Genomic DNA, 27,588 nt, shown 5'->3' on the forward strand with positions numbered 1-27,588 from the left:
ATTTGGAAAGCTTCTTCTGAAGGGTATTTTGCAAATGATAAATGTAAACAATTCCCATGTGACTTCAGTAAATTCACTATCTCTTTGGGCTTCAATTGCCTTATCTGTAAAATCAGATTTGAATCACATTAGTCTCTAAGTTTCCGGTGAGTTTTAGGATCAAGGCATCTGACGAAATCTTATAATGCACATGACTCTATTCATAAGGCAAGAGTTCCTGCAGATCATAATTTTTTAAAAATAAATTTGTTTTTTATTCTTTAAAAAATTTTTAAACTTTATATTTTAAAATCACTTATACATGGGAAATCATGCAAAACTATTTCTACATTAACAAGTTACCAAAAAAAAAAAAAAAAAAGTAGTTATGCTTAAATTTGCACTCAAAGTTCATCTGTCCAGAAGTAGATTGCATAATTTATCATGAGTCCCTAGAATTATCTTGGCTCAGTATTAATAAGAACAGTTAAGTCTTTCAGATTTGTTCATTATACAATACTGTTATTATTACTGTGTATAATCACCTCACTTTGCATCAATTCATATAGGTCCTCCCAGGTTTTTCTAAAAAACAACTTGTTCATCATCATTTCTTCTAGCATGAGAGTATTCCATCACAATTATATATAGCAACTTGTTTAGCCGTTCCCCAATGGATGGGTATTCCCTTAAATTCTTTACTACCACAAAAAGAGATACTACAAATATTTCTATATTTTCCCTTTTCTTTGATCTTTTTGAGATGGCAGATCTAGTAGGTGTATTATTGCATCACAGTTAAATAGCCTTTTGGGCATAATTTCAATTCCCCATTTCAATTCTCTTCAATTCTTCATAATGAATGGAGTCCAAAACCCTACCAAATGTACATCACACTTTTCTATATTCCTCCAGGACTTGCCATTTTCTTTTTTCGGTCAGGTTAGCAAATCTGACAGGTGTGAAATGGTGTCTCAGAGTTATTTTGATTTGCATTTCTCTAATCAAAAGTGATTTAGAGCATTTTAAAATATGATTGTAGGTAGTTTTGATTTCTTCTTCAGAAAAATGCCTGTTCATATCATTTGACCATTTATCAACTGGGGAATTACTCATTTTTATAAATTTGACTCAGTTCAATAAATATTTGAGAAATGAGGTCCTTATCAAAAAAAATTTCTATAAAATTTTTTTAGTTTCCTGCTCTCCTTCTAATCTTGGCTCCATCGGTTTTTGTTTGTATAAAATCTTTTTAATTTCATGTGATCAAAATTTACTCATTTTATTTCCTATGGTCTTCCCTTTTGGTTAAGCATAAACTAACTCTTCCCTTATCCAAAGATCAGACAGGTAAAATTTTTCATGCTCCCCTAATTTGCTTATGATTATCACCATCATATCTAAACCCTAAACCCTGAGGTCTCAGTGCAATAGCAGGCATCAGGGCAGCTCGGCCTCCTCCCCTGATCCCACCCCCCAGGTGAACCTCCTTCTCCCCACCCCCTATGGTCTCAGCCCAGATCCCCGTGGCAGATCTCAGAGTAACACCAGCCCCAAGACCCCCCTTCCCCACACCATTTCAGTACAAAGTTATTTTGTAGTTGTTGGAGGTGAATTTGGTAAAGTTATAGCCCTGGCCCACTCTGCCATCTTAGGTCCAATAGTCCAATAATTATTAAATTTGCCATTTTTGACCTATTTTCCAGGTCAGCTGTTTTTCTAATATTTTTTAAAAAAATATTTCACATTTTCTTCTTTTTTTCCCATTCTTTTGACTTTCTTTTATTGTTTCTTGATGCTCAATGGAGTCATTACTTTCTACTTGCCCATTTCTATTTATTAAGGAATCATTTTCTTTAATGAGCTTTAGTACCTCTTTTTCCACTTGGCCAATTCTGGTTTTTAAGGTGTTATATCCTTTAGTATGTTTTTTGTTTTTTTCTTTTTTACTAAGTTGTTAGCTTTCTTTTCATAATTTCTTGCACTGCATTTGTTTTTTCCTGTTTTTCCTCTACCACTCTTATCTGATTATCAAAAATTACTGTTATGCTCTTCCTTTAGTTTTTCCAGCAATTCCTGCCAAGACCTTGCTTGTACTTGTTTTCATGTCTTTTGAGTTTGTGTCTTGATGTTCCCTCTCCTGATGGCAGCTTTTCACAGTCAGATTCTCTTTTGTAATTATTGCCATTTATTTATTTCTCCAAGATATTTCTTGACTTTAACTTAGGTTAAAGCTGGGCTCAGCTGACCTGGACCTGGGGATGAGGAGCACTGTCCCAAGCTCCAGGCTTTCTCACAATGCTGTCTTCCCAGTTAGTTTTGGAGGGTTCTTTGCTTTACTGGTGCTTCCCAGGGAGTGTGATCTGGGGAGAAGTGAGGTCACTGCTCCCCTGGTCTGTGCTCTAATCTGCTCCCCTGCAGCTGCAAGTGCCGGTGCTCCTCTCTGCCCCAGGACTGGGAGCAGGACCCCCACTCACCTCAGAACTTCCACCCCGGAACCGTGTCCAGGGAGCCTTGTCTGGCAGCGCCCAGGCCCCAAGCGGGAGGCCCCTCTAATCTCTTTTTGACCAGTTTTCTGATGTTCATCAGAAGCTTCCAAGGTTGCTGTAGCCCCCTCCGAGGTTCACAGCTGGGGCTAGCATCTCATATGCTCAGGGCCCCATCCCAATGTCAAAGACTTTTCTTTTTGACCTCTTAAGTGTATCTGGGCTGGAAAAAGATCTAGCTCCAACCTTTTGTTGGTTATGCTGCTGCAGAGTTCAATTTTCTGTGCTATTCTAAAGTTGCTGGGAGAGAAATGTTGGGAGAACTTGGAAGGGTTCACCATCTCCTGTAGAGACCTTCACGAGCTAAAATAGACTGTATACTAGGTGAAGCAAATCACCACCACAGTCCTCAACCATTAAGTCAGTCAATGTGGACCTACTATGAACCAGGTACTTTGTTAAGCTAAGAAAATTGCCAGTTACTGTCCAACTACTATGGGAAGACAAAGTAAGCCCAAGGGCTCCAGAAGGAAGCATGCCTTCTACCAGTCTAAATTCCCAAGCCATTATCAAAGGAAGCAACTGCTGTGCAAAGGAGGCCAGAGCCCACCAGGCCCAACGCCACTAGGAGCTGCCGCCCATGCAGCGGTCGACCTCGCTGAAAGAGAAAGGCTTTCTTAAGGAGAGAACAGCTGTTTGCCACCCTGACCACAGTCTAAGCAGAGGAGAACTGGCACCTGCCCCCACAGGCCTCCCTGACACCTCAACAGCCACAACAAAAGGAACCTGGCTGTGGGAAACCCTCAACATGAGAAAAAGATAGCTCTTCATGAAAAATAACAGTGGTGAGGGTGAGCCCTTGCCACGGTGCTCTGAGGACCACTGGAGCCTTTCCAATGGATCTGCCCCAGAAACGTCCCCCATCACACAAGGGGTTCCCTGACAGGATCCCTGAGTATCCTCAGGGTTTTGTAGATAGCAGGGGCTTCATAAATGCTTTTCATTCATTCAGAGTCAAAAGGTTGGGCAGGGAAGCAGCCCCAGTCTCCGCCCATAGAAAACCTTCCCGCTTTCCTTCAGGGCTTCTCGGCCTGCCCTAGCCTCCTCTCTGAGCATCCCTAGCACAAATTGCAGCTTAACTTGTACTGATGGTGAAAGCAGCAGCAGGCCGCTTGGAGAGCATGTTTTCCAGACGTCACCTCCCTAAATTCTCACAACTAGGAAGCCAAACTTGTCTACTCTGCAAAACAGAGATGCTGACCTAGTAATCTTCCTCTCAAGGATATCCGAAGAAAAGTGATTGATTTGCAAGATGCTTTCAGACCTCAGTTTTCTTCAATACTTAATGATGATGATATTAAGTGGAAGAAGCAGCATTTAACCCAGTGTTACTATTTGGGCATCCAGCATCTTATGGTTACCCCTGCTGCCTCCCTTTATTAAGGCAGGGCTCTGCCCCCCCACCCCCACCCCCAGCTCAATCCAACAGAATGCAAGCTCAGAACTGCACCAGAGCAAGTGGAGGCCTTTGTTATGTACAGTACTTGCAAATGTACAAATATTAAATGAGAAAGAACAGAGTAATATTTCAAATTCAATTAGGAAAAAATTAGCCAAAAATGGGGAGGAGGGGAAGGGGGGGGGGGAGGAAGGAGAACAGATTTGATATCTCAAAAATATCTTTTAATCTAAATTTAAAAGTCGGGCAAAAGTTACATAAAAAGGAGTTATAACACAAGTTATTTGGGAACTAATAAAATGTTTTCACCCAGATCCTTTTGACCATACAAGGAGTGAACTAAATGTTAAAAAAAAGAAACTGGCCTACAAGGACCCCGATAGCAATCTATAAAGTTTTGTTTGCAATTTCTCAAATATCTAGAGAGATTAACTTTCAAAGAGAACAGAACCTCAGGGAAGAATTAACCAACTTTTGAGATCTGCAAAATGTCCCAGGAGTCACCCTTCATAAAGAAGCAGGAGACAAGGAAGCGAGGACTCATACCAACCAGTCATAGCCAACAGTTAACTAGAATCGAACAACCCCCTCATTTGTCTGGCTAGTTCCCTGGGCAGACGGGTGGACATTTAATGTGCCTGGAATACAAACTCAGAATACTCCATTTCTTCGCCACAAAACCCAAATTAAAGCTTCTAGATCCAGTACAGATCACACTTTTTGCAGCTAGGACATCTCCCTCTTAGATACACATCCAAGTTTGCCAGCTCTGGAAGGTCCAGTCCTTAAAGTTATGGTGATGGTCCTGGCCATTCTGTGCCTCCCATGTTCTCCTCTAGATGCCAACTCCTCCTTGGTGTTCCTGCAGGGCTCAGAGCAAGCCCATCTTCAGCAAGTGGCCTTTCTATGGCTATTCAGCTGTTCGCACTGCATAACTTGCATGTGCACACACAGCTCTTGCCTGTAGTCTCTCCATTAGAATGGGAGATTCTCCAGGGCAGAGGCTACAGTTTGCCTTTCTTTATACCCAAAAGTACAGGATGGTACCAGATACACGCTAAGCAATTCATGTCTGCTGACAGGCCAAAGTCACTTTCTGAGGAAAATTTCAGAAAAGGAGGAACATGGGGAAAAGTTGAAAGGGCTAAGTCAAAACCCAGCAGCAAAGGATCTTACCTGTGGCTTGCTGACATCACAGACACAGATTGTATACAAAATGTAAGGAATTATATTCTTAGCATCTTACAAGTTCCCTGAGGGCAAGATTTATCTGTATGTTTTTGGCATCCAGCAAATGGTAGGTGTTTATAAATATCTGTTCAATTAAATTACAAATTCAATTAGGTTTTAAATTCACTATTTAAAGTAGGTAAATCCCTTTGAAAAACAAAAAATCATCCCTTAATTTGTCTATTTTGTGTGAAAATTGGATGAGTTTTGTTTCCACAGAGTTCCAAAACTTTGTAGTTGTTGGAGGTGAATTTGGTAAAGTTATAGTCCTGGCCCACTCTGCCATCTTCTCCAGAGAAATCCAGAGAAATGAAACTGAAACCTAAAGGGTTTATAGAGGGAAGCCATAAATTAGAATAAGAAATAAGGTAGGAAATGTAATAAAGGGTGGGGATTCACACTCACACTGAGGAATTAGGCGTGCTGGATAGGCTGTAATGCCCAGGAAAGGAGAATCAGGAAAGAGCATAAAAAGGCATGTCTTATTGATTTTACTGGTGCCCACTAACTTAGATGCCCTTGCAAGAAGGTAAAAGAAAAATCCTTTTCTGGCTTCATCAGCAGGTCTGTAGAATTCTTGGGGAAACACTTGTCTCTAACATTCTGTAAGCTCCATTTTATGAGATTTGCTGAAAGAAGGCACATATATGGCCATAGGATTTAGGACTAAAGAGGGCTTAGAAATCCTCTAGTACAAACTTCATTTTACAGATGAAGAAACTAAGACTCGGAGAAGAAACACACTTTGATAGGGAGGGTGAGAGCTGTGGCTAAAAAGATGGCAGAATTGCTGAAGGCAGTTCAACATTAAACAAGGCTCCAGTTCCTGGTAGGCAACGTGGCCATGTTATTTATTCCCCATCTGAGAACTTTTCCCCTTTAGAAAGTGGGCTCCTAAGAACAGGAACAGTCTCTGCTTTTCTATTCCCAGCCCCCAATACTGCACATAGCAAGTGCGCATGTAACAACCAGCATGAAGCTGAGGAGATGGAGGAAAGGGGCAAAAGCAGCAGAGAGAAATGTAACGGAGAAGGCTGAAGAGACAGACTGAGGCCCAAATGGGAGGACATTGTCCAAAGCCAAGTGAGGAGATACGGGGGCCGTCAGACAGGAAATGGGGAGACTGGAAAAATGGGCGTCCTCTAAGACAGAAACACCACGTGACTATGGAAGAAGAAAACAGCGACCTGTTATGGACATTTTGACTTTGCCACGGCTTTTGGCATCCAGAATGAAGCAATCCCAAGGCAGCTGGTGATGGGGGTGGGCGCCAAGGAGAGAAAAGGGCAGGTAACAGATCCGGAGCCATGTAGCCATAGTGATTAAAACCTATGGCAGCCGATGAGAGGGATCCCCTCTCATCAAGGAGAGAGAGGAGCCAACAACTGGGGTGTCACCATGGTGAGGGTTGAGTCAACTCCTAGGGCTAAAGGGAGGGCCCCCACTCAGAAGCAGTGAGCAGCTGGGAGGAACCGGTGGATGGTCACCAAGGACACAGTCTGAAGGACAGACCATGAGATCCGGGAACCGAGAGCTCGCGGGTTCCACGGGAGGGGACCCTGAGATCTGAAACCAGACCAGAAGGGGCTGCGGGTGAGGGGAGGCAGGCAGACAACGCTGGGTCTGGAGTCAGGACGACCCTCCCCTCCTCCAGCCTCCCCCAACCTCCCCCAGCCGGCAGCCATATGACCCTGGCCAAATCAGCAGACAATCCACTGGAGAAGGAAAAAACGAGCCGCTCCAGCCTAACTGCGGAGAAAAGCCCACACGTAGTCCCAAAGAGTCACCCACAAACGAATGACTGAATAAGACATGGCCATCGAGGGCAGGAGAAAGGAAAGACCACAGGTGGAGGGGGTGGCAAGGCTTGTAAAGGGCAATGTGTGCCAACCAATATAGGGCGAGGACAGGATCCAGGGTACTGGCTGAGGGGTTGGCCTTGGCAAGGAGGAGGGCCACTTCATTGTCAGAGACTGAAGGAAAGGAGGAGAGAGGGAAGAATGATGTCAAGGCCTTGGAGATGAAGGGCAGAAAAGGTCTAACCAATAAACATTTATCAAGCACCTACTGTATGCCAAGCACAGAAAAAGAGGTACCTTAAGGAGCATACAATTTATAACAGTTTCATCTCAGGAGGTAGAATGCAGTGGATTGTGAAAGGCTTGAAGAGAAAAGGGCTGGGGATGGGCAGATGAGGAATCAGTTACGGAGGAATGAAGCCTGATTGGTTGAGGTTAGATAACAAAAATGTGTATTATGCTCCAGTTAGTTCCATTCTACCGAATGGTGGGAAGCCGGTAGGGTTGGAATCTGGCTAAATAACAAGGCTGAGTGCCGGCAGGTAATTAGAGCAATAGCTGGAATGAAATTTTGGGAAGGGAAGAAATGCAAAGGAGAACGAGAGGGAAAGACAGAGAAAGTACTCATGGCGAGGTTCAAATAAACGTGATAAAATCACCCTGGCCATGCTCTTTGCCAAAAGGCACGTTTATTTAGAGGAAGAGGCTACAAACATTGTGGCCAATTCCAGATTCCACCAACACTCAGCATCTTGTTTCTTAGAGAACCAACTGTTTGTACACAAGAAATAAGAAAGTCTGATAACAGGAGTAAAAGATCTTCTCTGTTAGCAAAGAGATGATCTGGTCACATGTCAAGGGTCTTCCCCGTTTCCTTCTCGATGTCAGCAGATGGTGTAGAAGGCTATCCCTCTCTCTTGAATGTATGTGTAGACGTGAAATAAGAACAGAACAGGATGTATGACTCTAGGTTCCAGCAGAGCAGGGACCATGCCAGACAAAAATATGAATTTATTTTATTTCATCCAATATGACTCAGCATAAACAAAGCTTCAAACATTTGTTTGCTATGGACTACTCTTGAAGCAACCTTATTCTGCCATTTTTCATTTCTAATAGATTCTAGTTTCAACTCTAATTGACTTCTTCATCATCTAAATCACAAGACGACCACAGAAAGCAAAATATCAAAGTGGAAAAGTATAGACCTTCATAATGGGTTGAGAAAGACACAAGTTGCTGAAGATCATCCCAGCACCCTCCTGGGTATTTCAGTGTTTTTTTGGATTTGTTTTTAAAGAGCTAAAGAGAGATCCCTTACTTTATACAAGCAGTTCCATTAGCCAAAATAGAACAGCTTGACCCAGTTTACTAGAGCACAAGATGGAAACAGGAGTTTTAAATTCTGGCCCTACTATCTCCAGCCCAAACCCAGTGAGTGGCTTCCAAATTTCAAAAAAGGTCCTTTGGAAATCAATGAGCTTGTTCAAGTGCAAAAGGGGTTACCAAGAGTACCAGGAAAGGCCACAAAAGCCTCTTTAACTCAGAAACTAGAGCCTGTTAGAAATGAAAAATAGCAGAATAAGGTTGCTCCAAGAGTAGTCCATTACAAACAAATGCTTATTTTCAGGGATTTGATTAAAAAAAAGCTTAATTGGGGAAGTGACGGGACGGCTTTTGTGGAGATGTTTAAAGGAATCCCTCAGCACTTTCAAAGGCTTGGAGGATTGATGGGACAAGGTTCTTCAAATATTATTATTGTTCTTATTATTCTAGCTAATATCTTCCATTTACCCAGCACTTTAAGGTTTGCAAAACACTTTATATCATTATCTCAAAATAACCAGTGAGGTGGATACTATGAACAAATATTTGTCTCATTTGAAAGATGAGCCCACTAGCTCACAACTAGTGAGCAGAAAAGGCAGGAATCACACTGGCTTCTCCCTATGTGACAGGGGCACTGCTTTGCAGTCTGACACAGAAGCTCTCTAATTTCACTTCAAAATTGAAGATTTCCCATAAATAGTTTTCCTAAAATAATTAGCATGAGTTTTAAGAAAAAGGAAGAATTAGGAGGCAAAGGATGCTTCGAGTTCCTGCAGCTGAGGCCTTCCTTGACTCCCTGGCCTTGGCCCCCATCGCCCTTGTGCCCGTCCCCTGCGCTCCCGTGAAAAGGGCTGGCTCTGGCCCTGCTCACCTGTTGCCATGCCTTTACTCTTACTCCTGTCAGGTCACAATATTCAGGCCTTCTCTGCTCTCCCCAAGGCTGTCCCCTTGTCAAGAACAACCTTCCACTTGGACCTCTCGTCCAAACCATTTTCTTCTCCAACGCCCCAGATAACTGGCTAATGCTGTGTAAAAGGGACCCATGAGTGCTCTTGCTCTTTCAAATGGGACAGGAGGGAAAGAAGGGAGATCTCATTCAAAAAATTTTTCTTTAAAAAATAGGAGGGTAAAGTATTTATGTTGATATCTTATCACTAATTCTAAGAACCATGAAGACGGGGATGAGGTCTTACCTAACCCTTGTGTCTCCTTCCTCAACCAGCATAGTGTTCTGCAAACAAGTAGGCACTTAATAAGTGTGCGCTGACTGTTCTGACTGAAGCCTCTATCTAAATCAGAATCCCCCAGAAAAGATAGGTACTGAAAGCCAAGAGGCAAAGGCAAGGCCTGGAGGATGCAGATTCTCAGAAAGGAGGGGAGTCTGAAGAGATCAGAGGTTCTCAAATTTCTTCCACTCCCGAATCCTTGTCACCCCATCATATAGGTGTGTAAAATAGGTTCACATATCAAATTTTCTGCTAACAAATCATGACTTCATGACCCTCACGTTCAGTTACAAGACCACGTGTGAGTCCATGTCCGGATACTTCGGGACCGTCCTCAGCTGACTGCCAGCACACTCAGCATCCGGTCAAATCCAATGGTCTTGCCTTACAGGGAGGGTCTGGGGTGGGTCCTGGTGCACTTGCCTTTTCTATTTCATTTCTGGGGGAGTCTGTGACATTCTCTGTTCCTCATGGAAACAGGGAAAAGAAAATTTCTAAGTCAATTTCCTGATCACCTCACCAGCCGGAAAAAAAGCTTAAAATATGGCACCTGTGAAATGTCTGAACACAGGCAAAGGTTGATGCAGGGATCGAAGAGGACGGCTCTGGCGCCTGCCGTCAGTGCAGCACTCAGCACTGGCAGGAAGCTGTGGAAGGGACCTGCTGAAGGCTGCCTCCAGAGAACAAGCGCAGTCTCGGTGATGTTTACGGAACGCCGGGGGCACGAGATCCAAGGCCCCGTGCCAAATGGCAGTCAGACTGCTGACAGAGAAAATGGGCACTATCCCCCTGCCCCGAGCGCCTAACCCTCTCTGCAGGAAGGAGGGCACCTGGCAGCCACCAACCAGGGTGGAAGACAAGGAGGGCTACAGACCGTCAGCCCTCCAGGGCTCCCAGGGCACCAGATGATGATGCTACTCTGCCTCCAACTCACCCAACTAAAATTCTCCTATCGCCTGCCCCATTTTACGAGGCTACTGACCAAAGAATGTAGGGAAAAGTAACCAAGACTTTCTTTTTCTTGGAGTTGGAGAAAGACAAAGGGAATATTCAAATCGGATCAGTAATATAAAGCAGAAAGGGACTGGAGAAGCCATATAGGCCAGCACATCCTACAAGGGACAAGTCTCCTATGGGGCTGGCTGTGATTTTCACTGTAAAATGCTGAGTGGGTTGATCCGTCACTCAAATCAGCATTTATTAAGCATGTACTTATTAAGGCACTAAGTCCTGGGGATAGGAAGAGATGCAAAAAGCAATCCCTGTTCTCAAAGAGCTCACAATCTAATGGGGGAGACAATAGAAACAGCTATGTATTAACAAGATAAATACAGCATAAAGTGGAAATAATCTGGGCTTGGAGTCAGGAAGACCTGAATTAAAATCCAGCCTCAGACATTAGTTATATGAGCCCGGACAAATCACAGCATTCTGCCTCAGTTCCCTCAACTATGAAATGGGGATAATAACAGCATCTAGTCCCAGGGCGGCTGTGAGAATCAAACGAGTATCTGGCATTCAGTGGACGCTAAATAAATGTCAGCTTTTATTGTCATTACGCTTACTTCATTTTGCCTTTGCCTTTGCATACTTAGGGTCAAGCCGAGTGGCTCATTCACCAACACTCTACAGAGTCACAGAAATCAAAAGCTAGAAGGTATCTGCCTTCTCTTACATCATCTAGAAAGGAATCCCCCCTGTGCCCAAAGGGCTATTACACCGTCCACACCTTTTGCTCCAGTGTGTCACTATTGGGCCTGTATGCCAAAGAGATCATAAAAGAGGGGAAAGGACCCCCATGTGCAGAAATGTTCATGGCGGCCCTTTTGTAGTGGCAAGGAACTGGAGACTGAGGGGATGCCCCTCAGTGGGGGATGGTAGAATGAGGGTCCATGAATGTGATGGAATATTATTGTTCTATAAGAAATGACAAACAAATCAGAAATGTTCTGATTTTACAAAAGTCTGGAAAGATTTACATGAACTAATGCAGGAAACAAATAGAACCAGGAAAGCACTATACAAAGCAACAAGAGCGTGTGATGATCGACTGTGACAGACTTGGCTCTTCTCAGCAATTCAGTGATCCACGGCAATTCCAATAATCTTTGGATGGAAAATGCCACCTGCCTACAGAGAGAACGATGGAGAAAGAATGGAAGTCAAAGCATCCTATTCTCACCTTTCTTTTCCTTCCTTTTTTTTCCCTTTCTCATGGTTTTTCCCTTTTGTTCTGATTTTTCTCTCCTAATATGACTCATATAGAAATATATAAAAAAAGGAAGAATGCACACATACATATGTATATAAACCTCCCCCCAAAACCAGAAAAATAAAAAAGAGCTGCCCATTCTAATTAATTTAAAAGCATTTACAAAGCAGTGCCAGGCACTGTGCTAAGCTCCATTATACCCAACAAAAGTTCCCCAGCCTCTTTCAAAATCTCCAAAGAGATGGAAGCCACCACTATCACTCCAGGCAGGGCCCTACTGCCAGCTCTAAATGGCCCTACACAAAAGTTCTCCACAGCCAAGCCTAATAAGGAGAGTCAAAAACCTTACAGTGAGCCATTTGTCCAGTCCTGGTGGGCACAAAAAGACAGACAGGGGGGGTCTTCCAACACTGGCAACAGGTCAGGCCTTTCTTTCTGTCTACAATGCTGAGTGCAGTGTTCAGTACACAGTAGGTATTTAATAGCTGCTAAATGACATTTGAAGTACAGGGGGCAGGGAGCTGGAATGAGAGTCTGGACCTCTCATGGACATGATCTTGAGCAAATCAAGGATTTCACTGTCCTCATCTGTAAAAAGATACAATTGCAGGCAGATGACCTCTACAGTTGCTTCTGCACTAAATATATGATTCCAAGCCTGGCTACGTCACTCACTAGCTATGTGCCCCTGGATAAGCTACCCCTTACTATGTGATTTTTGAGCCATAATTTCTTAAAATTCAAATTTATCTTGTCAATTCCAAATTCTCTCCTTTTTCCTTCCCTATGGCACTACTACCTTATACTCTCTATCCTATGATATATATATATAGATAGATATATAAAATATATATAAAACAATATACATATAAGGGTAGCTAGGTAGCACAGTGGATAGAGCACCAGCCCTTAAGTTAGAAGGACCAGAGTTCAAATCTGATCTCAGACACTTAACACTTCCTAGCTATGTGACCCTGGGCAAGTCACTTAACCCCAAGTGTCTCAACAAAAGAAAAAAACAAAAAATAAAACCAATATACATATATATTTAAACAAATGAGAAAATAGATAGAGCTACCATAAAAACCAAAGCCAATTCAACTCCAAAAGATGCATAGCTGTAAACAATCTAGATACTGTAATGTAGACAAAGAGCAAAGAATTCAGGAAACTCCAAGTCAAAACCCGTAAGAGAATCCTTCTTTTGGCCAGCCTCTGAAGCTGCTTCAAGGAGAAAGGAACTAAGCGAGACCGTGGGTGTAGGTATGGTGCCATCTTCTCTGTGGGCAGCGAGGGGGACTGAGGCTGAAGCTCTGTCCTTTTCACACTGTTCTTTTCTAGGCCCAAGATATTTGTGTTTAGATCCATGACATCTCTCTCACAAGTGCCATTTGCTGCAGGAAGGGAAGCTCGTGTTCATGTTCTCCTAATTATTACTTTCTACTGCAGGCACCTGGCCACCATGGCAGGGCCTGAATCTATCCCAGAAACTAGGGCAGGGACCTGGGAGGGCCTTCATCTGGACCACTTCACTCACTTTACAGATGAGGGAGATTCCATGCCCAAGGTCACCCCTTGGGGGAAATGAGAACTGAATCTCAGAATCTGTGATATGGCAAAAAAGGTGGGCAGAGCTGCCACATACCCAGTAGGCACTCCAATGCTGGGCCCAAAGCCTTCCCTCCCGGAGGGGGAGCAGCATCTGGAGCCACCAGGATGAACCCCAGCCTTCCCTTCCCACTCCTGCCCCGACAACAGCAATGAAGCCCGTGATCATTCCTGGAAAGATCATGCCCGACAACTGTCCTGGACTCCACTGTCACCTCTGTGACTCCCCAGACACAAATCACCCCTAACTGCACCTCCTAGAATGAGGGGTGCAGGGGAGGGACCACCTCAGAGCCTTTAAAATTGCTGGCACAGTGCCTGGGACATAGGTTGTTCACTCCCCACCCCATCCCCGTTGCCCCCCAGACTGGGAGAAGGCAGATTCCAAAGGAATCCAAAGAAAGGACAGTAGGACTCCATGACCTAAAAGTCTTCAGGGGAAAACAGTGAAGGAGCTTCCAAGCTCCTTCTTACAAGATGGAAAATCTGAAGGTAAAGGCAGATAACTCCGGTGACCAAAGAGATCGATCTTAATACACAGGGAACTGATCGATAAGGTTCTTATCTTGGTTCTTCAGAAGGAATGTACAGAACACAAAACAACATGAGATAAGAAGAATATCAGAATAAAGGGGGAGGGAGAGGCAGGGCCCGTCGAATGCCATCAGCCTGTCAGAACCCGGAATGAGCTGAGGCTGGGAAGGAGAAGCTGAGAACAAAAGGAGCTGGTTTTGTCCAAATCCAAATCTTATCTTGCTTCTATTTTTTCTGCTGAGAACAATGGGCTTTACATTAGTAATGACAGAACCAAGATGACTTGATACCCAAAAACAGGGGGTCAGTCTGGATGGATTTCAGTCATCTGGCTAATATGAACTACATCTCCAGGTCCAGAAAGTGGCAGAAATAAGAATAAGCCTTATTTGAAAGACTGTAGGGAAACAGCAAAGATCTTGATTTTCAAAAAAAAGAAGAGAATGGGATTTGTAAACTATAAAAAAGTGAGCTTGACTGGATCCCTGGGAATATCCTAGAATAGATTAAGAAAGTAATGAATATGACAAGAAGAACGGGTACAATCCAAAGACTACTGGACTGGAAGTAGGTATAATACAACCTGCCAGGCTATCTGAAAAAAAGCACTTTGTAAACTGTCCAGAGCTATAGAAATGTTTTAAGGGTACAGCCCTCCCCCACCCCCCAGGCGCTTCCCAATATTAGAAAGGAGCTCCTAGGGGGCTGAGACCTCTCTTGGTATTCCCAGGATCTCCCACAGAATAATCACTAAACACTTTTTCATTCATTCATTTTACAAATGGGGAAATTTGAGGCCCAAAGAGATTAAACAGCACACTCCAACATGTACTTTATTAGGCCAGGGCTCAAAACCAGGCCTTGCAACTCCCACTCCAAATGTCTCCTCTCCAACCTGAGGCAGATCCTCCTTTTCCTCCTCCTTCTCAGGACAGACCTGCACCACAGAACAGACCCACAAGTAGCCCAAGATTCTTCCCAAAGCCTAACATTTCTGAGGTGACATGAATATGTTGCTTTCAACATTGACCAAAGTCGTCCAACCTCTCCTCCGGACCCCTCTTCTCTCCACAAGCGCACAATGTAACTTGGGGTGGAAAGTAAATTGGTACAATACATTTCCAACCATTCTCCCCCAGACCCAAATTTTAATGCAGAAAACACTTGCAAAGGAAGAAAAACTTCTCTTGGTTTTAATAAAGACTGTGAGCTTGCCTCTCTCTTGGCAAAGGTGGTCCTGTGGCTTCCGAACCCAGAAAGGAGGATGAGTAGCAGACAGACAGAAAGGACAAGGGGCCCCACCACATTTGGCGGCCTTTGGAATCCACAGACAGGGCAAGCAGATCTCAAAGATCCCAGCGGGGGTGGGGTGGGGGGAGTGTCTTCTGAAGGGCCTCCTATTTAGCCAAAGCCTGCCGGGAAGCATACACTAGGGCTGAAGAATATTTCAGTACCACAATCCATGCCCTTTACTAAAAACAATTTATTCACTCATTAGTTTAGCAAACATTTATTCAGCCCGACTGCTGAGATGGCAAGGCAAGGAAGCAGCAGGCAACAAGGAGACACAATGACCAAAACTTTACCTAGATTTTAAAGCCCACAAGTGGTCAGACAGGTTCGGAAGGATTTCCAGATTATCATCAGGCTTGAGTTTCCACAGATCACCTGATAATTTCTTTGGGTTATGGGATATTCTTCATTCTAAAGTCCGACCCCAGGGCCTTAGGGGGAGCAACCTGGACTAGGTTCCATCTAGCAGGGGAAAATCTACGGGAAGCCGGGGTTTGGCCAGGCCCTTATGCAATCCTCGAGACAGGACGCCTGCTGCCCAAGAAGTGGCTGGCTAAATATAGACAGGAAAACACAGCAAAAAGAGGCTTACCCACAGGGCAGAGGTTTTCCAAGCACAGCAAATCTCAAAAACCATCTACTAAGTTACAGAGGGCTTGCAATCTGTGTTGGAGGAGGATACTGGCAAGATGGCAGATCCCTAAAGGTTTGATCTCTATGACTGACAAGTTTTAAACCTAATATTCACTTGACTCAGTTGCATAGATACCTGAACCACACTAAGCAAAACTTCTTTGGTACAGACCTGGGCTTTCCCAGATAAAGGCAACTCCCGGGAAAGAAACTGCCAATGAAGAAATTTGGCAGTGCAGACCCACAATTCTCTCTAAATTAGCCCACTGAATCCCACTGCCTCTTTTACAGAGCTGGAAACATTTAGTCTGGTGTATGAGATTTGCCACGCTTAAAATTCAAGTTAATGACATTAACAGGATTTCACTATTACTAATAAAATCATAGCCTGCAACTTTCCGTCTTTCCAGGTAACTTAAGTTTTTTAGCTTTCTCTACCAGTCTTTCTAGCCCACCTACCCTATCCTCATTGGACAGGGCCCGAGGTCTTTCTCATTTTTCAATCCCCAAGGCCTAACAGAGAAAAAGCAGCCCAAGATTTGCTGAATAGGACAATCAACTTAATAACATCACATCCCCACAGGCATTTATAGAGCTCTTTGAAGTCTGCAAAGTACTCAGCCTGCATTATTTCATTTGAGCCAAACAATAACCCTCTGGGGTAAGTGCTATTATTATCCCCATTTTACAGGAGGAACTCTAGGCTGAGAAAGACAACAGAGTAATGGCTCGCAGGCTTCTTGAAGCTTTTCCTAGGTCTTTAAGAACCCAAGGTCCCCTTCCTTTCCAAGACCTCAAGGGTATTTAGAAACTAAAAATCAGAGCAAAATCCCAACAAATGGAACCATTTAGAATGAAGGAATTATCTCTCCTTCCCAGCACAACTAACCAACTGGAACAATGGTGGGAAGGATTAGAAAAGGAAGTATTATACAGAAATTAAGGGACTTGCCCACAGCTAGAAATCCATGTCAAAGACAGTTGGAAAAAGTTTAGACCACTTCCTGACTTTCAGAGCCAAAGGGGGCCTCCGAGAGAGATCACCTTGTCCAAACTCCTCCTTTTAGGAAACTGAGGCCCAGGAGAGAATTGAATCCCCACAACCAGTGCCTGAGTCAGAACCCCCAGATGATGATACCAGTGTTCTGTCTAGACCCCTCTCTCTGCTCCTGTCATACCTGACACTCATAAACCAAAACCATGACCTTTCTCCACCATTTTCTCCTGGCAGATTACCTACAGGCAGAAGAAATTAAAATTGCAAAACTTCCTGAGCATTCAGGGGAACTTCAAGCCCGCCCCTCTAAGCAATATGTTTATCCGAGGACTTCTCCTTTCCCAAGCAGAAGTCCCAGGTGGCAGGGAGCGATGACTGAGCTCCTCATCCCCAGCGTCCACCTAGCAGGACCCATAAAACACACGGCCAGCACAGCGGTCACTAGAAGAGTGTCCTCCAGGACGTAGCTCTAAGCTTACATCACAGCGTTAAGTAAGGCTCTCGATTCACAAAAAAGGGTGGTGACGCTCCACTAAGTTCCGTGACCTCTGGGGGGCTCATCCCACCCGCTGGCAGTGCGGGAAAGTGGATAGCCCTTGCTGGACAGGGCTTTCAACAGGGTAAAAGATTGCGCAGGAAGCCAAGTATCCTGAAATAAAGGGGGCATTTCCCCCCACCCAAGTTCTCGGACCCCAAGGGAAGGAGCTCTTGGGGGAAAGAAAGGGTTCCTGAAGGGCAAAGGGTCAACGACTTGGGGGAGCGCATCTCGGGGAAGGGGGCCATCGCCTCGGGGTGGTCCAAGGTCAAGCGCTGCCCCCACCCCACCCCCACGTGGCTTCCCGAGGTGACCTAGGCGCCCGCCCTCGAACCTATCTTCGGATTCTCAGACTCAGCGCACGGAAAAGCGCGGGGTGGGGGTGGGGTCGCGACCCTCGCATCGGGACGGGGAGGGGGCCCAGGACCCTCAAGCCCACCCGTACACCTTCTACAGCGAAGAAGATGGGCGTGGCCGGGAGGTGGCGGGCCCGGTGAAGTGGGGAGGGGGCGCGCATCTCTCCCCTCACCCAAGTTCAGGCTCCCCCACCCCCTAAGCCACTCTCTGCCCCGCCTAAGCCGGCAGGCTCAGGACCCCACCCCACGCCCACGCCCGGTCCATAAATCTCGAAGTCCTTGCCTCCTTATTGGTCGCGCCTTTCCGTCGCCCTTTTTTATTGGCAGGCTGCCGCTAGGCCCCACCCCCCGGCTCGCGCCGAGCCCCCAGCATAGCAACCCCAACTCCCCAGCAACACCCCCCCCCCACACCCCGGGCGGGACCCCATCCGGGCCTCGTGTCCGGGAGGGCGCCCTCCTCCTCACCGTGTAGTAGGAGAGCAGCCCCGCGTTGTAGTCCAGCACGAACCAGCGATACTGCCAGCCTTTCATCACGTTGGTCCATTTACTCAGCGGCCCCTCCATGATGGACGCCATCTTGGGAGCCGCCAATGACAACAAACGAGTTGACGTCACGCGCCTATATAGGCTCGAGACCGGAGGGGCGTGGCTAGGGTCGGGGGCGGGGAGTAGGCGTGGCCATTGGATAAAGGCGGGACCTAAACCCGGTGGAAGCGAGGTTGGGAAAGAAGGAGAATCTTGGGAAACGCTTTTTTAGAGTTGACTTCCCGACTTGGCAAACGGCGATGGAAAGTTCCGAACCAAGGCCTCAGACTCCAACTTCAGAACCTTGGGCGTCCCTCAGGTTACTCCTTCCTCTCCGAAACCCACGCGATGGCCCGCCTCGAGGTCTCTTCCAGCTCGACGTCTTGTAGCGGCCGCCACGTGGGGCGAGCAGGGGAGACCCGGCGCCAACCCTTGGGCCGCAATAATGTTTGCGTCGGGCTTAAGGAGTTTGTAGCGCAGCCCGTTTTACAGCGAGAAACATTGTAGCGAGTTGGCGCGGGGACTGGCCCGAGGCCGCACAGCCCCTCCCCCCCTCCCCCGCGCGCGCGAGGGGATTGGCTCTCCCCAGGCCCAGCCCCCTGTGCCCTGCACCGCTCTGAGCCCCCGCCGGCCAGACTACCTTTCTGGGCCTAAATTTGCTCAGGCTGTACTGAGGCCCCCCAAGCCCTAACGTGGGAAGAACCGCGGAGCCCCGTAAAGTCGGCGAGGAAGGGATTCTTATTGATACTGTTACAGATGAGGAAACAAGGTTCGGAAGTCAGCCGGGAGAAGTACTTACTATGTAGCAGATGCGTGCTGAGTGCTGAGAATACAAGTACAAGCAAAAGGAAAGACTCTGCGAGACCTCAAGCTTGCGGTCTAGCTGAGAAAGTTAGCGTGCAATAGGGAGCTGAAAGGGAGATTGTGGGGGAGAAGGGGAGAAGGTGTCCAGACCGGGGCGTAGGGGCAAGGTTCTCTGGAGTCAGAATCAGCTGGGACGCAAAATGAAAAAGGGACACAAAGGGAGGGATTCTACCAGGATTCTCCCCTCGCGGGCCCATTTAGAGTCCAAACTTCATACTTTGTGGGGCTCTCTCATTCCTCCCGCTCCTCACTCCTAATCCCTTCCCTCCGGCATTATGTTCTCTGTATATATCTTGTATTTGTAGAATATCCGTGATGTATGTGGACACACGGGTTCATTTATGGGGTGCCCACGTGGATCAGTCGCGATAGGTGCTAGTCATCAGGAATAAATGTCTCTAAAGTCTCTTCTGACCACCCTTCTCCAAAAGAGACTTTGATTCCTGCCTGTCCCATAGGAAAGTAAAGACCATGAGGCCGGTCACCATTTTCTCCTCAGAGAGGGACTACTGGGCCAGAATCTTATCTATTCATTCGCTTAAATATTGTCTAAGGAGGTGGTTCTCAAAGTATGGTCTAGAGAATTCTGGGTATCTCTGAAACCCTTTTAGAGGGTCTACAAATTCAAAAATAGTTTTTATTTCCAATATGGTAAATGTCTATAAATATAATCCAGATAAACAAAACCTCTTTGGAGAGATCCTCAATCATTTTTAATAGGATAAAGAGACTGAAAACAAAAGTTTGAGAACCACTGGTCTAAGGGGAAAGTTGGAAAGTTCCTGATCAGTTTCCCTACTAGGGAAAGAATTCCCCAAGCTAGGTATTCCAAGTTTGACTCTCTTTCCACCAAATGCCATTTCCACAATGAAGACTTTCAATGTTCATTGACATTTTACGTTGAATGACATATATGTTTCAGTATAATTGGCTAATCCTTTGTCTTTTATTTTAACCTGTGAAAACATTCTAAGAAGGGCTGCATAGGGGAAAGAGAATAAGCATTGATTTAGTGCCTATTATGTGCCAGGCACTTTTTACAAATATTATTTCATTTGATCTTCCCAACAAGCCTGTGAAGTAAGGTGCTGTTATTATCACCATGTTACAGTTGGGTAACTGTAGGCACATTTGTCTTTTTTTTTTTTTTTTTTTTTGTGAGATGCTATTTATTCTTTTTTTTTATATATAGTAACTTTTTATTGACAGAATCCATGCCAGGGTAATTTTTTTTACAACATTATCCTTTGCACTCACTTCTGTTCCGATTTTTCCCTCCCACCTTCCACCCCCTCCCCTAGATGGCAAGCAGTCCTATATATGTTGAATATGTCCTAGTATATCCTAGATACAATGTATGTGTGCAGATCCAAACAGTTTTCTTGTTGCACAGGGAGAATTGGATTCAGAAGGTAGAAATAACGCGGGAAGAAAAACAAAAATGCAAACAGTTTACATTCATTTCCCAGTGTTTTTTCTTTGGGTGTAGCTGCTTCTGTCCATCATTGATCAATTGAAACTGAATTAGGTCTCTTTGTCAAAGAAATCCACTTCCATCAGATTACATTTTCATACAGTATCGTTGTTGACGTATATAATGATCTCTTGGTTCTGCTCATTTCACTTAGCATCAGTTCATGTAATTCTCTCCAAGCTTCTCTGTATTCATCTTGCTGGTCATTTCTTACAGAACAATAATATTCCATAACATTCATATACCACAGTTTACCCAACCATTCTCCAATTGATGGGCATCCACTCAGTTTCCAGCTTCTAGCCACTACAAACAGGGCTGCCACAAACATTTTGGCACATACTGGTCCCTTTCCCTTCTTTAGTATCTCCTTGGGGTATAAGCCCAGTAGAAACACTGCTGGATCAAAGGGTATGCACAGTTTGATACCTTTTTGGGCATAATTCCAGATAGGCACATTTGTCTTAATAGCAAACAGAAATCAGAAAAGTTATATATGCCAGAAAAAATACATAGACTTTCCCACTGAGAGAAAGATACCTCAGTTCAACATAGATAGAAAATTCTAGATCTCCCTCAAAAGGAATTTCCCAGGCTATGTCTTCTAATAAGCTGGGAGGAGGTACAAGATCAAGGTACAGCTTCCCTACAGGCAAGCTTCTTTCTAGAGTCTTTCTTTCCCTTCAGGGACCTCTATTTTGAGGAGAATCTAGAACCAAAAATCTCCTTCAAATCTTGAATACAAAAGACCAGGATCTCCTCTCTCTTCTCAAGCTCCCAGAGCACTGAGTAATCAAACCCCACTAGGAAGGAAAGTCTTACTATGCAAGTGGACTTTGAGCTACTGGTTACACATGGATATAGTCCATAGCATGTTACCTCCCCCAATTGGAATGTGAAGGCAGGGATTTCCTGTGTGTCCCCAGCACTTAGCACATGCGACGGGTATGGAGTAAATGCTCTAAAAATGCTTCTTGATTGGTTGATTTAGTCACTCATTGACTCATGTTTCCATGAATTCCTATAGGCTATAATCCAGGATTGGGAGTCATGCTACATAGGTGCTTCAAATTACTGCTGATACCTCCTAATAACTCCCGGTGTGACTTCAGAAAATTTATATTCTCATTTTGATCCTCAGTTTCGCTATCTGAAAAGTGAAGGGATTAAAATGGATGGACCTCTGGAGGTCCTTGAAACTCTTAAGTTTATGATTTCATTGAGTGCACATTGAAGCACACTATTTTCATTTTTTTTTTTTTGGTTTGCATTTTTTTTCTCATGGTTTTTCCCTTTTGTTCTGATTTTTCTTTCCCAACATGACTCATATGAAAATATTTTTTAAAATGATTATACATGTATAACATATCAGATTACTTGCTGTCTTAGAGGGGAGGGAGGGAGAAAAAATTTGGAACTCAGAATCTTACAAAAATGAATGTTGAAAACTATCTTTACATTTAATTTGAAAAATAAAATGCTATACATATATTGTATTTAACTTATACTTTAACATATTTAACATGTATTGGTCAACCTGCCATCTGGGGGAGGGGTGGGGAGAAGGAGGGGAAAAATTGGAACAAAAGGTTTGACCATTGTCAATACTGAGAAATTACTCATACATATATCTTGTAAATAAAAAGCTATAATAAAAAAATAAAATACTATTGAAATTTATTTAAATTATAATCTCGTATAAGTTGTCCAACAACAATCCTGAGAGGGATGTACTATGGGGCTTTTTAAACTTTTTCTATTTGTGACCTCTTTTTGCCTGAGAAATTTTTACAGGACCTTAGGCATAAAGGTATATAAAACAGATATGCAAATCAAACATTTACTGATAATAAATCATAATTTCACAACCCCACATTCAGTTGTGAGACCCATAGGGAGTTATAACACACAGTTTTAGAAGCTGGGCTATGGACGTCAGCATCTCATCTGTAAAGTGGGGAAATGGAGCCACATAGAATTCGAGGGGCTTGCCCAAGGCCAGCAGAACAACTCCACTTGTTAGGAATTATGTCAAGAGAGTTTCTGTCTTATCTCTGGCTGCCCTAAAGATAAAAACAAAGACTCATGGAAAGCAAAGTGACTCAGACTTCTTGTCTCCACTGTGATAAGAGTGTGCTGCCTCCACTGCACCAACTTCCCTAGCAAGTCACAAGCTTCAGACTCTGGTTTTGACCAGCTAGTTCCTGATGGAGAATCCCTGTCTTTCACCCTTCTAACATCAGCCCTTCCACCTTCTGTTAAGTCCCACTGTACCCTTCTTGCTCACGTATTCACGGTCTATATGAGTTTGCTGAAGTGGAGGCTCTGGCCTCTAACTTTTCCTCCAGATGAGCCTCACTTTGAGCCTAAACCAAAATCTTCATGTAACTCTCAGTAGTTGAATTGCTTGGGAGTTGTACATAATCGGTGTCTCCCTTGGATACTTTTTATCACAGATTATTTTCCATCGAGGAAACCTAAGTCGATCTCTCTGCCCTAAGTTCTGATCCCAGAGGCCAAGCCTTCTAAGAATTTTGAATACAGCAATCAACAAGCATTTATGAAGAGCCTCCTAAATGGCACTTGCTATGTTAAGACTCTAGGTGGTGCAATGGAGTAAAGAAGACCTGAATTAATTAAGCCATGTTCAGACACTAGCAGTGCAACCTTAAGCTTCCTCAGTTTCTTCATCTGTAAAGTGGGGATAATAACAGCATCTACTTTCCAAGATTGCTGTGGGTATTAAATTAGGTCATTTTTGTAAAGCTCTTTGCAAACTTAAAATATTCTAGAAATGCTAGCAAGTGTTAAGGTTATTAGACTCTGAGGATATATAGAAATGGAAGGACAAGAGTGAAACAGGCCCTGCCATCACAGAGCTTCCATTCTATCCTGAGAGAATATGTAAACATACACAGTCAATACAGAGTCATTTGCCAGGGAGAGGAAATCAATTTGTGCCCAAAGGGTTCAGGAAAGATTTCTGTAAGAGGGAAGGCTTGAGGTGAGTCTTGAAGGAGGAAGACATAAAGATGAGCAACTGGGAGGCAACAAAGAGTTGAGCTCTTAGAGAAGGGAGGACTTGAGGTATCCAAGAAACCTGCAGGAGATGGAAGGGATAAAAAGTAACTTAGTTTGGCTGAACTAAAGAGGCCATAATAATCAGAGCTAGGATTGCTAAAGGATTTTAAGTTTTGTAATTGTCAATGCTGAAAAATTACCCATGCATATATCTTGTAAATAAAAAGCTATAATAAAAATTATAAAATAAAAAATAAAATATTATTGAAATTTATTTTAATTATGATCTCGTATAAGTTGAGAGGGATGCACTATGGGGCTTCCTAAATTTTTTCTATTTGTGACCCCTTTTTGCCTGAGAAATTTTACAAAGGTCTCATTTGACCCAACAACCCTGGAAAGTAAGAACTGTTAGTATCCCCATTTTACAAATGTGAACATCAAAGCAAATAAAGATTGTGACTCATCAAAGGTTACACAGCCAGTCTGAGGACACATTTGAATCCAGGCCTTCCTTATTGCAGGTCCAGCTCTCTGTGTATTGTACCTGGCTTTGAAGAGGAGCAAGGTCTGTATCTATAAAAGTAAATTGGAGTCAGGTAATAAAGGACTTTCAAAGTCCAGCAGAAGGGTTTGTGTTTTTTGATCCCAGTGGTGATAAGGAGGAACTGAAGCTTCTTGAGCTAAAGAGTGACAAAACCAAACGTGTATTTTAGGGATATCAATGTGGTTCTTATGTGGGGAAAGATTAGAGAGGGCATTGAGATTGAGAGTCCCTTTGAGCTCCATTTCCTAACATCCACTCTAAAGTCACTAGAAAGAGTTTTCTGTGATCATGTCCTCTCCAGTCTAGAACTCACCGACTAAAATTTTACAGAGCAAAGAGGGAGCAGCTCACCTCTCTTCCCCCTCATACTTCAGTGCTTTTTCAGAGAGGGGCAGAAGTCTGGCCACCAAGTCCAACCTCCCAGGAATCCTGATCATCAGGTTAAACTTTACGGTCACAAAATCCCCAAATGAGGAAAAAACCAGAGTCTTTGGTTCTTGCTTGTATCTATAGCGTCGGCATCAGAATCTGATCTTTTCCATAATCTCCCCAAAATCTGACTCCTTCCTGCCTCTACTACCACAGTCTCAGACTCGAGTATAAAATAAAGACTCCTGTGAGTCTATGAGAGATTCAAGGCGCTTTCAATGGAAAGAGCGTTAGAGACTGAAGTCAAAGGTCTTATGTTCCCATCTGGCTTCTGATATTTAATACCTATACAAGTTGAAGCATTTAACTCACCTTCTTGCACTTGTGAAAATGAGGAAATTAAACTAGATGGCCTCTGTGATAGGACCAAGAACTTTGGAGGCAAGAACCATCTTCTCTGGGTCTTCAGTCGGGATGGGGCCTGTAGTCCTAACAAGGGTAAGTACAGGTCACATGGCCACAAGAGTCACCCCCCCTGTATAATGGCTTCAGGGACAGGGTTGGTAATCTGAGCATGGGGCTCTGCTGTTCAGGTGCAGAGTCCTAAGCTGCCTCCACCTGGGGTCTGAGGAGAGGGAATGGAGAGGGAATGGTGAGGTTTGTGTCTCTCCATCAACATACAGTCACATGCATGCACATGTGGACACACATAAACACACATGCAAGCGCACATATATTCACACACATTTACATATACTCACATATCCATACATATGTAGTACAAACACATCCAAGTTTCTTCCCCAGGGAAGACTTGTTTCAGACTTGCCTTTCCCTACATGCAAGAGAAAATCCATATTTAAGGTCATTAAAGTAAAAAATCTAATAAGATTTGAAAATGTCATAGACACATTGTTACCCCTCCAAAAATGAGAAAATATTACAGGACTTGAGAGTTGGAATTTCAGTGACTATTTGATAATAACAATAGCATTTGTATGACACTTTAAGGTGTGCAAAGATCTTTAAGGTTTGCATCTCTTTGGATCCTCTCTCCAACCTTTTGGGAGATAGATGCTATTATTACCATTTTACAGATGAGGAAACTGAGGCACAAGAAAGGTTATATGTCTTGCCCAGAGTGACATGGCTAGTAGGTATGTGAAACAGGATTTGAACGAAAGTCTTCCTGACTCCAATAGCAACTTCTAATGCATAATCAAAAAAAAAAAAAAAAAAGAATCCTGTATAGAACATAAATCTATAAACTGAAATTCACCAAGGGCTTTAAAAAAATCATTAAAGCTTTTTAATTTTCAAAAGATATGCATGGATAATTTTTCAACATTAACCCTTGCAAAACCCTGTGTTCCAATTTCCTCTCCTTCCTCCCACCCCCTCCCCTAAATAGCAAGTAATCCAATATATGTTAAACATGATAAAATATATGTTAAATCCAATAGATGCATACATATTTATGCAATTATCTCGCTGCACAAGAAAAACCAGATCAAAAAGGAAAAAATGAGAAAAAAAGCAAGCAAACTGTAATATTCTCTCTAAAAATGTAATGTTCTCTGTTGAGGTTTTCTTGGAGTCTCTGCGAGCAGCCTTCATTTCAGTTCAGTAATCACCACACGAGTATAGCCAGGTGTTAAAGTCCAAATCCTTTATTATCTCTTTCCAATTTTTATCTCCTTTCCTGGGGCCCCGTTAGCTTTCTTAGAGGTTTAACTCTCTCTCCTTGGTTCCAAGAGATTGAGCTCCTGCCGCCAGTCTTTTGTCTTCTGTCTGAATTGTCAATCCTGTCTGAGGCTTCTAGCTTATATGCTCCACACTGAGTATACACCAATCATTACATCATTAGGAAACCATTATTTGTTGTAGGATTAAATCAATGCCAAACTAAATTTAACCATTGTCTCCTCAATTCCACTTAGTGCCTTGTTTCAAATTCTGGCTGGTAACAGCAAACAACAATAAAAAGAGTGAAAATGCTATGTTGTGATCCACCCTCAGTTCCCACAGTGTTGTCTCTGGGTGTAGATGGCTCTCTTCATCACAAGGTCATTGGAACTGGCCTGAATCACCTCGCTGTTGGAAACAGTCCATTTGAATTGATCATCATATAATCTTGTTCTTGTTCTTGTGTACACTGATCTCCTGGTCCTCATTTCACTCAGCATCAGCTCCTGTAAGTCTCTGCAAGCCTCTGTAAAAACATCCTGCTGGTCGTTTCTTACAGAACAATAATATTCCATAACATCCATATTGCACAACTTACTCAGCCATTCCCCAGCTGATGTGCATCCACTCAATTTCCAGTTTCTTGCCACTACAGAAAGGGCTGCCACAAACACTTTTGCACACAGTCACCAAGAGCTTTTAAAGCCCCCAGTGGTGTGGCTGTCATATTTGCTTAGCTAGTTGATTGTTTTCTGGACCAAATAAGAAAAGCATTCCCACCTTGTAAAGGGATCAGGGCATAGACACACCTTGTTTGCTCATTAAAACCTCATGCAGTGTGACTCTATGACTCTATCCACAGAGAGAGGCAGGGAAACTCCCTCTGTTATCTAAGTATTTACAAAGAATTTACCGAATAAACAAAAGGTAGATTCCAGAAAGCTCCCATCTTGTTGGGGGAAAATAAGAAAAGGCTTGTGTAGAAGATGGTACTTGAATTGAGTCTTGAAAGAAGATATGGAAGGATGGGGAGGATGTTTGCCATGTATTCTGGATGGAATCTTTTGTGCAGAGCAACAAGGCCAGTGTGGCTGGACCAATGCAGGATGGATTCATGTACAGTGAGGGCAGAAAAGTAGGTTAGGGTCAGATGGTAAAGGGCTTTAGAAGCAAACAGAGAAATCTGTGGTTGATCCTAGAGGCAGTAGAGAGAACTGAAGTTTATTGACTATGGTAAAGACTCAGTCATTTAGAAAAAAAAAACTGTCAGCTGTGTGAAGATTGTATTAGAGAAAGACAAACTTGATTTAGGGAATTAGGGAGACCGATTAGAAGTGACACTGGCAAAAAGTGATGCAAAAGGGAACAGATGGGAAAGATTTGGGGGAGACATGATTTGACAATTGATTGGATATTGGGAAGAAGA

At 43.7% G+C, this 27,588-nt stretch overlaps 1 protein-coding gene across 4 annotated transcripts in view; it reads right to left on the reverse strand.

Annotated features, from left to right (window-relative positions):
• The window catches only part of OSBPL9 (oxysterol binding protein like 9), a 138,760-nt gene extending 120,471 nt beyond the window's left edge, over positions 1–18,289 (reverse strand). For 2 of the 4 annotated variants that reach the window (XM_023501555.2, XM_023501554.2), the window contains exon 1: positions 18,142–18,289. In XM_023501555.2, coding sequence (XP_023357323.1) covers positions 18,142–18,252 — 111 coding nt within the window. In that variant the 5' untranslated portion in view covers positions 18,253–18,289. The remainder of the gene's footprint in view (positions 1–18,141) is intronic. The other 2 variants (XM_012547479.3, XM_003767151.4) reach the window with 1 other exon arrangement.
• Positions 18,290–27,588: the final 9,299 nt, after the last annotated feature.

This window comes from Sarcophilus harrisii, chromosome 4 (assembly GCF_902635505.1).
Source record: "Sarcophilus harrisii chromosome 4, mSarHar1.11, whole genome shotgun sequence".
Taxonomy (NCBI): domain Eukaryota; kingdom Metazoa; phylum Chordata; class Mammalia; order Dasyuromorphia; family Dasyuridae; genus Sarcophilus; species Sarcophilus harrisii.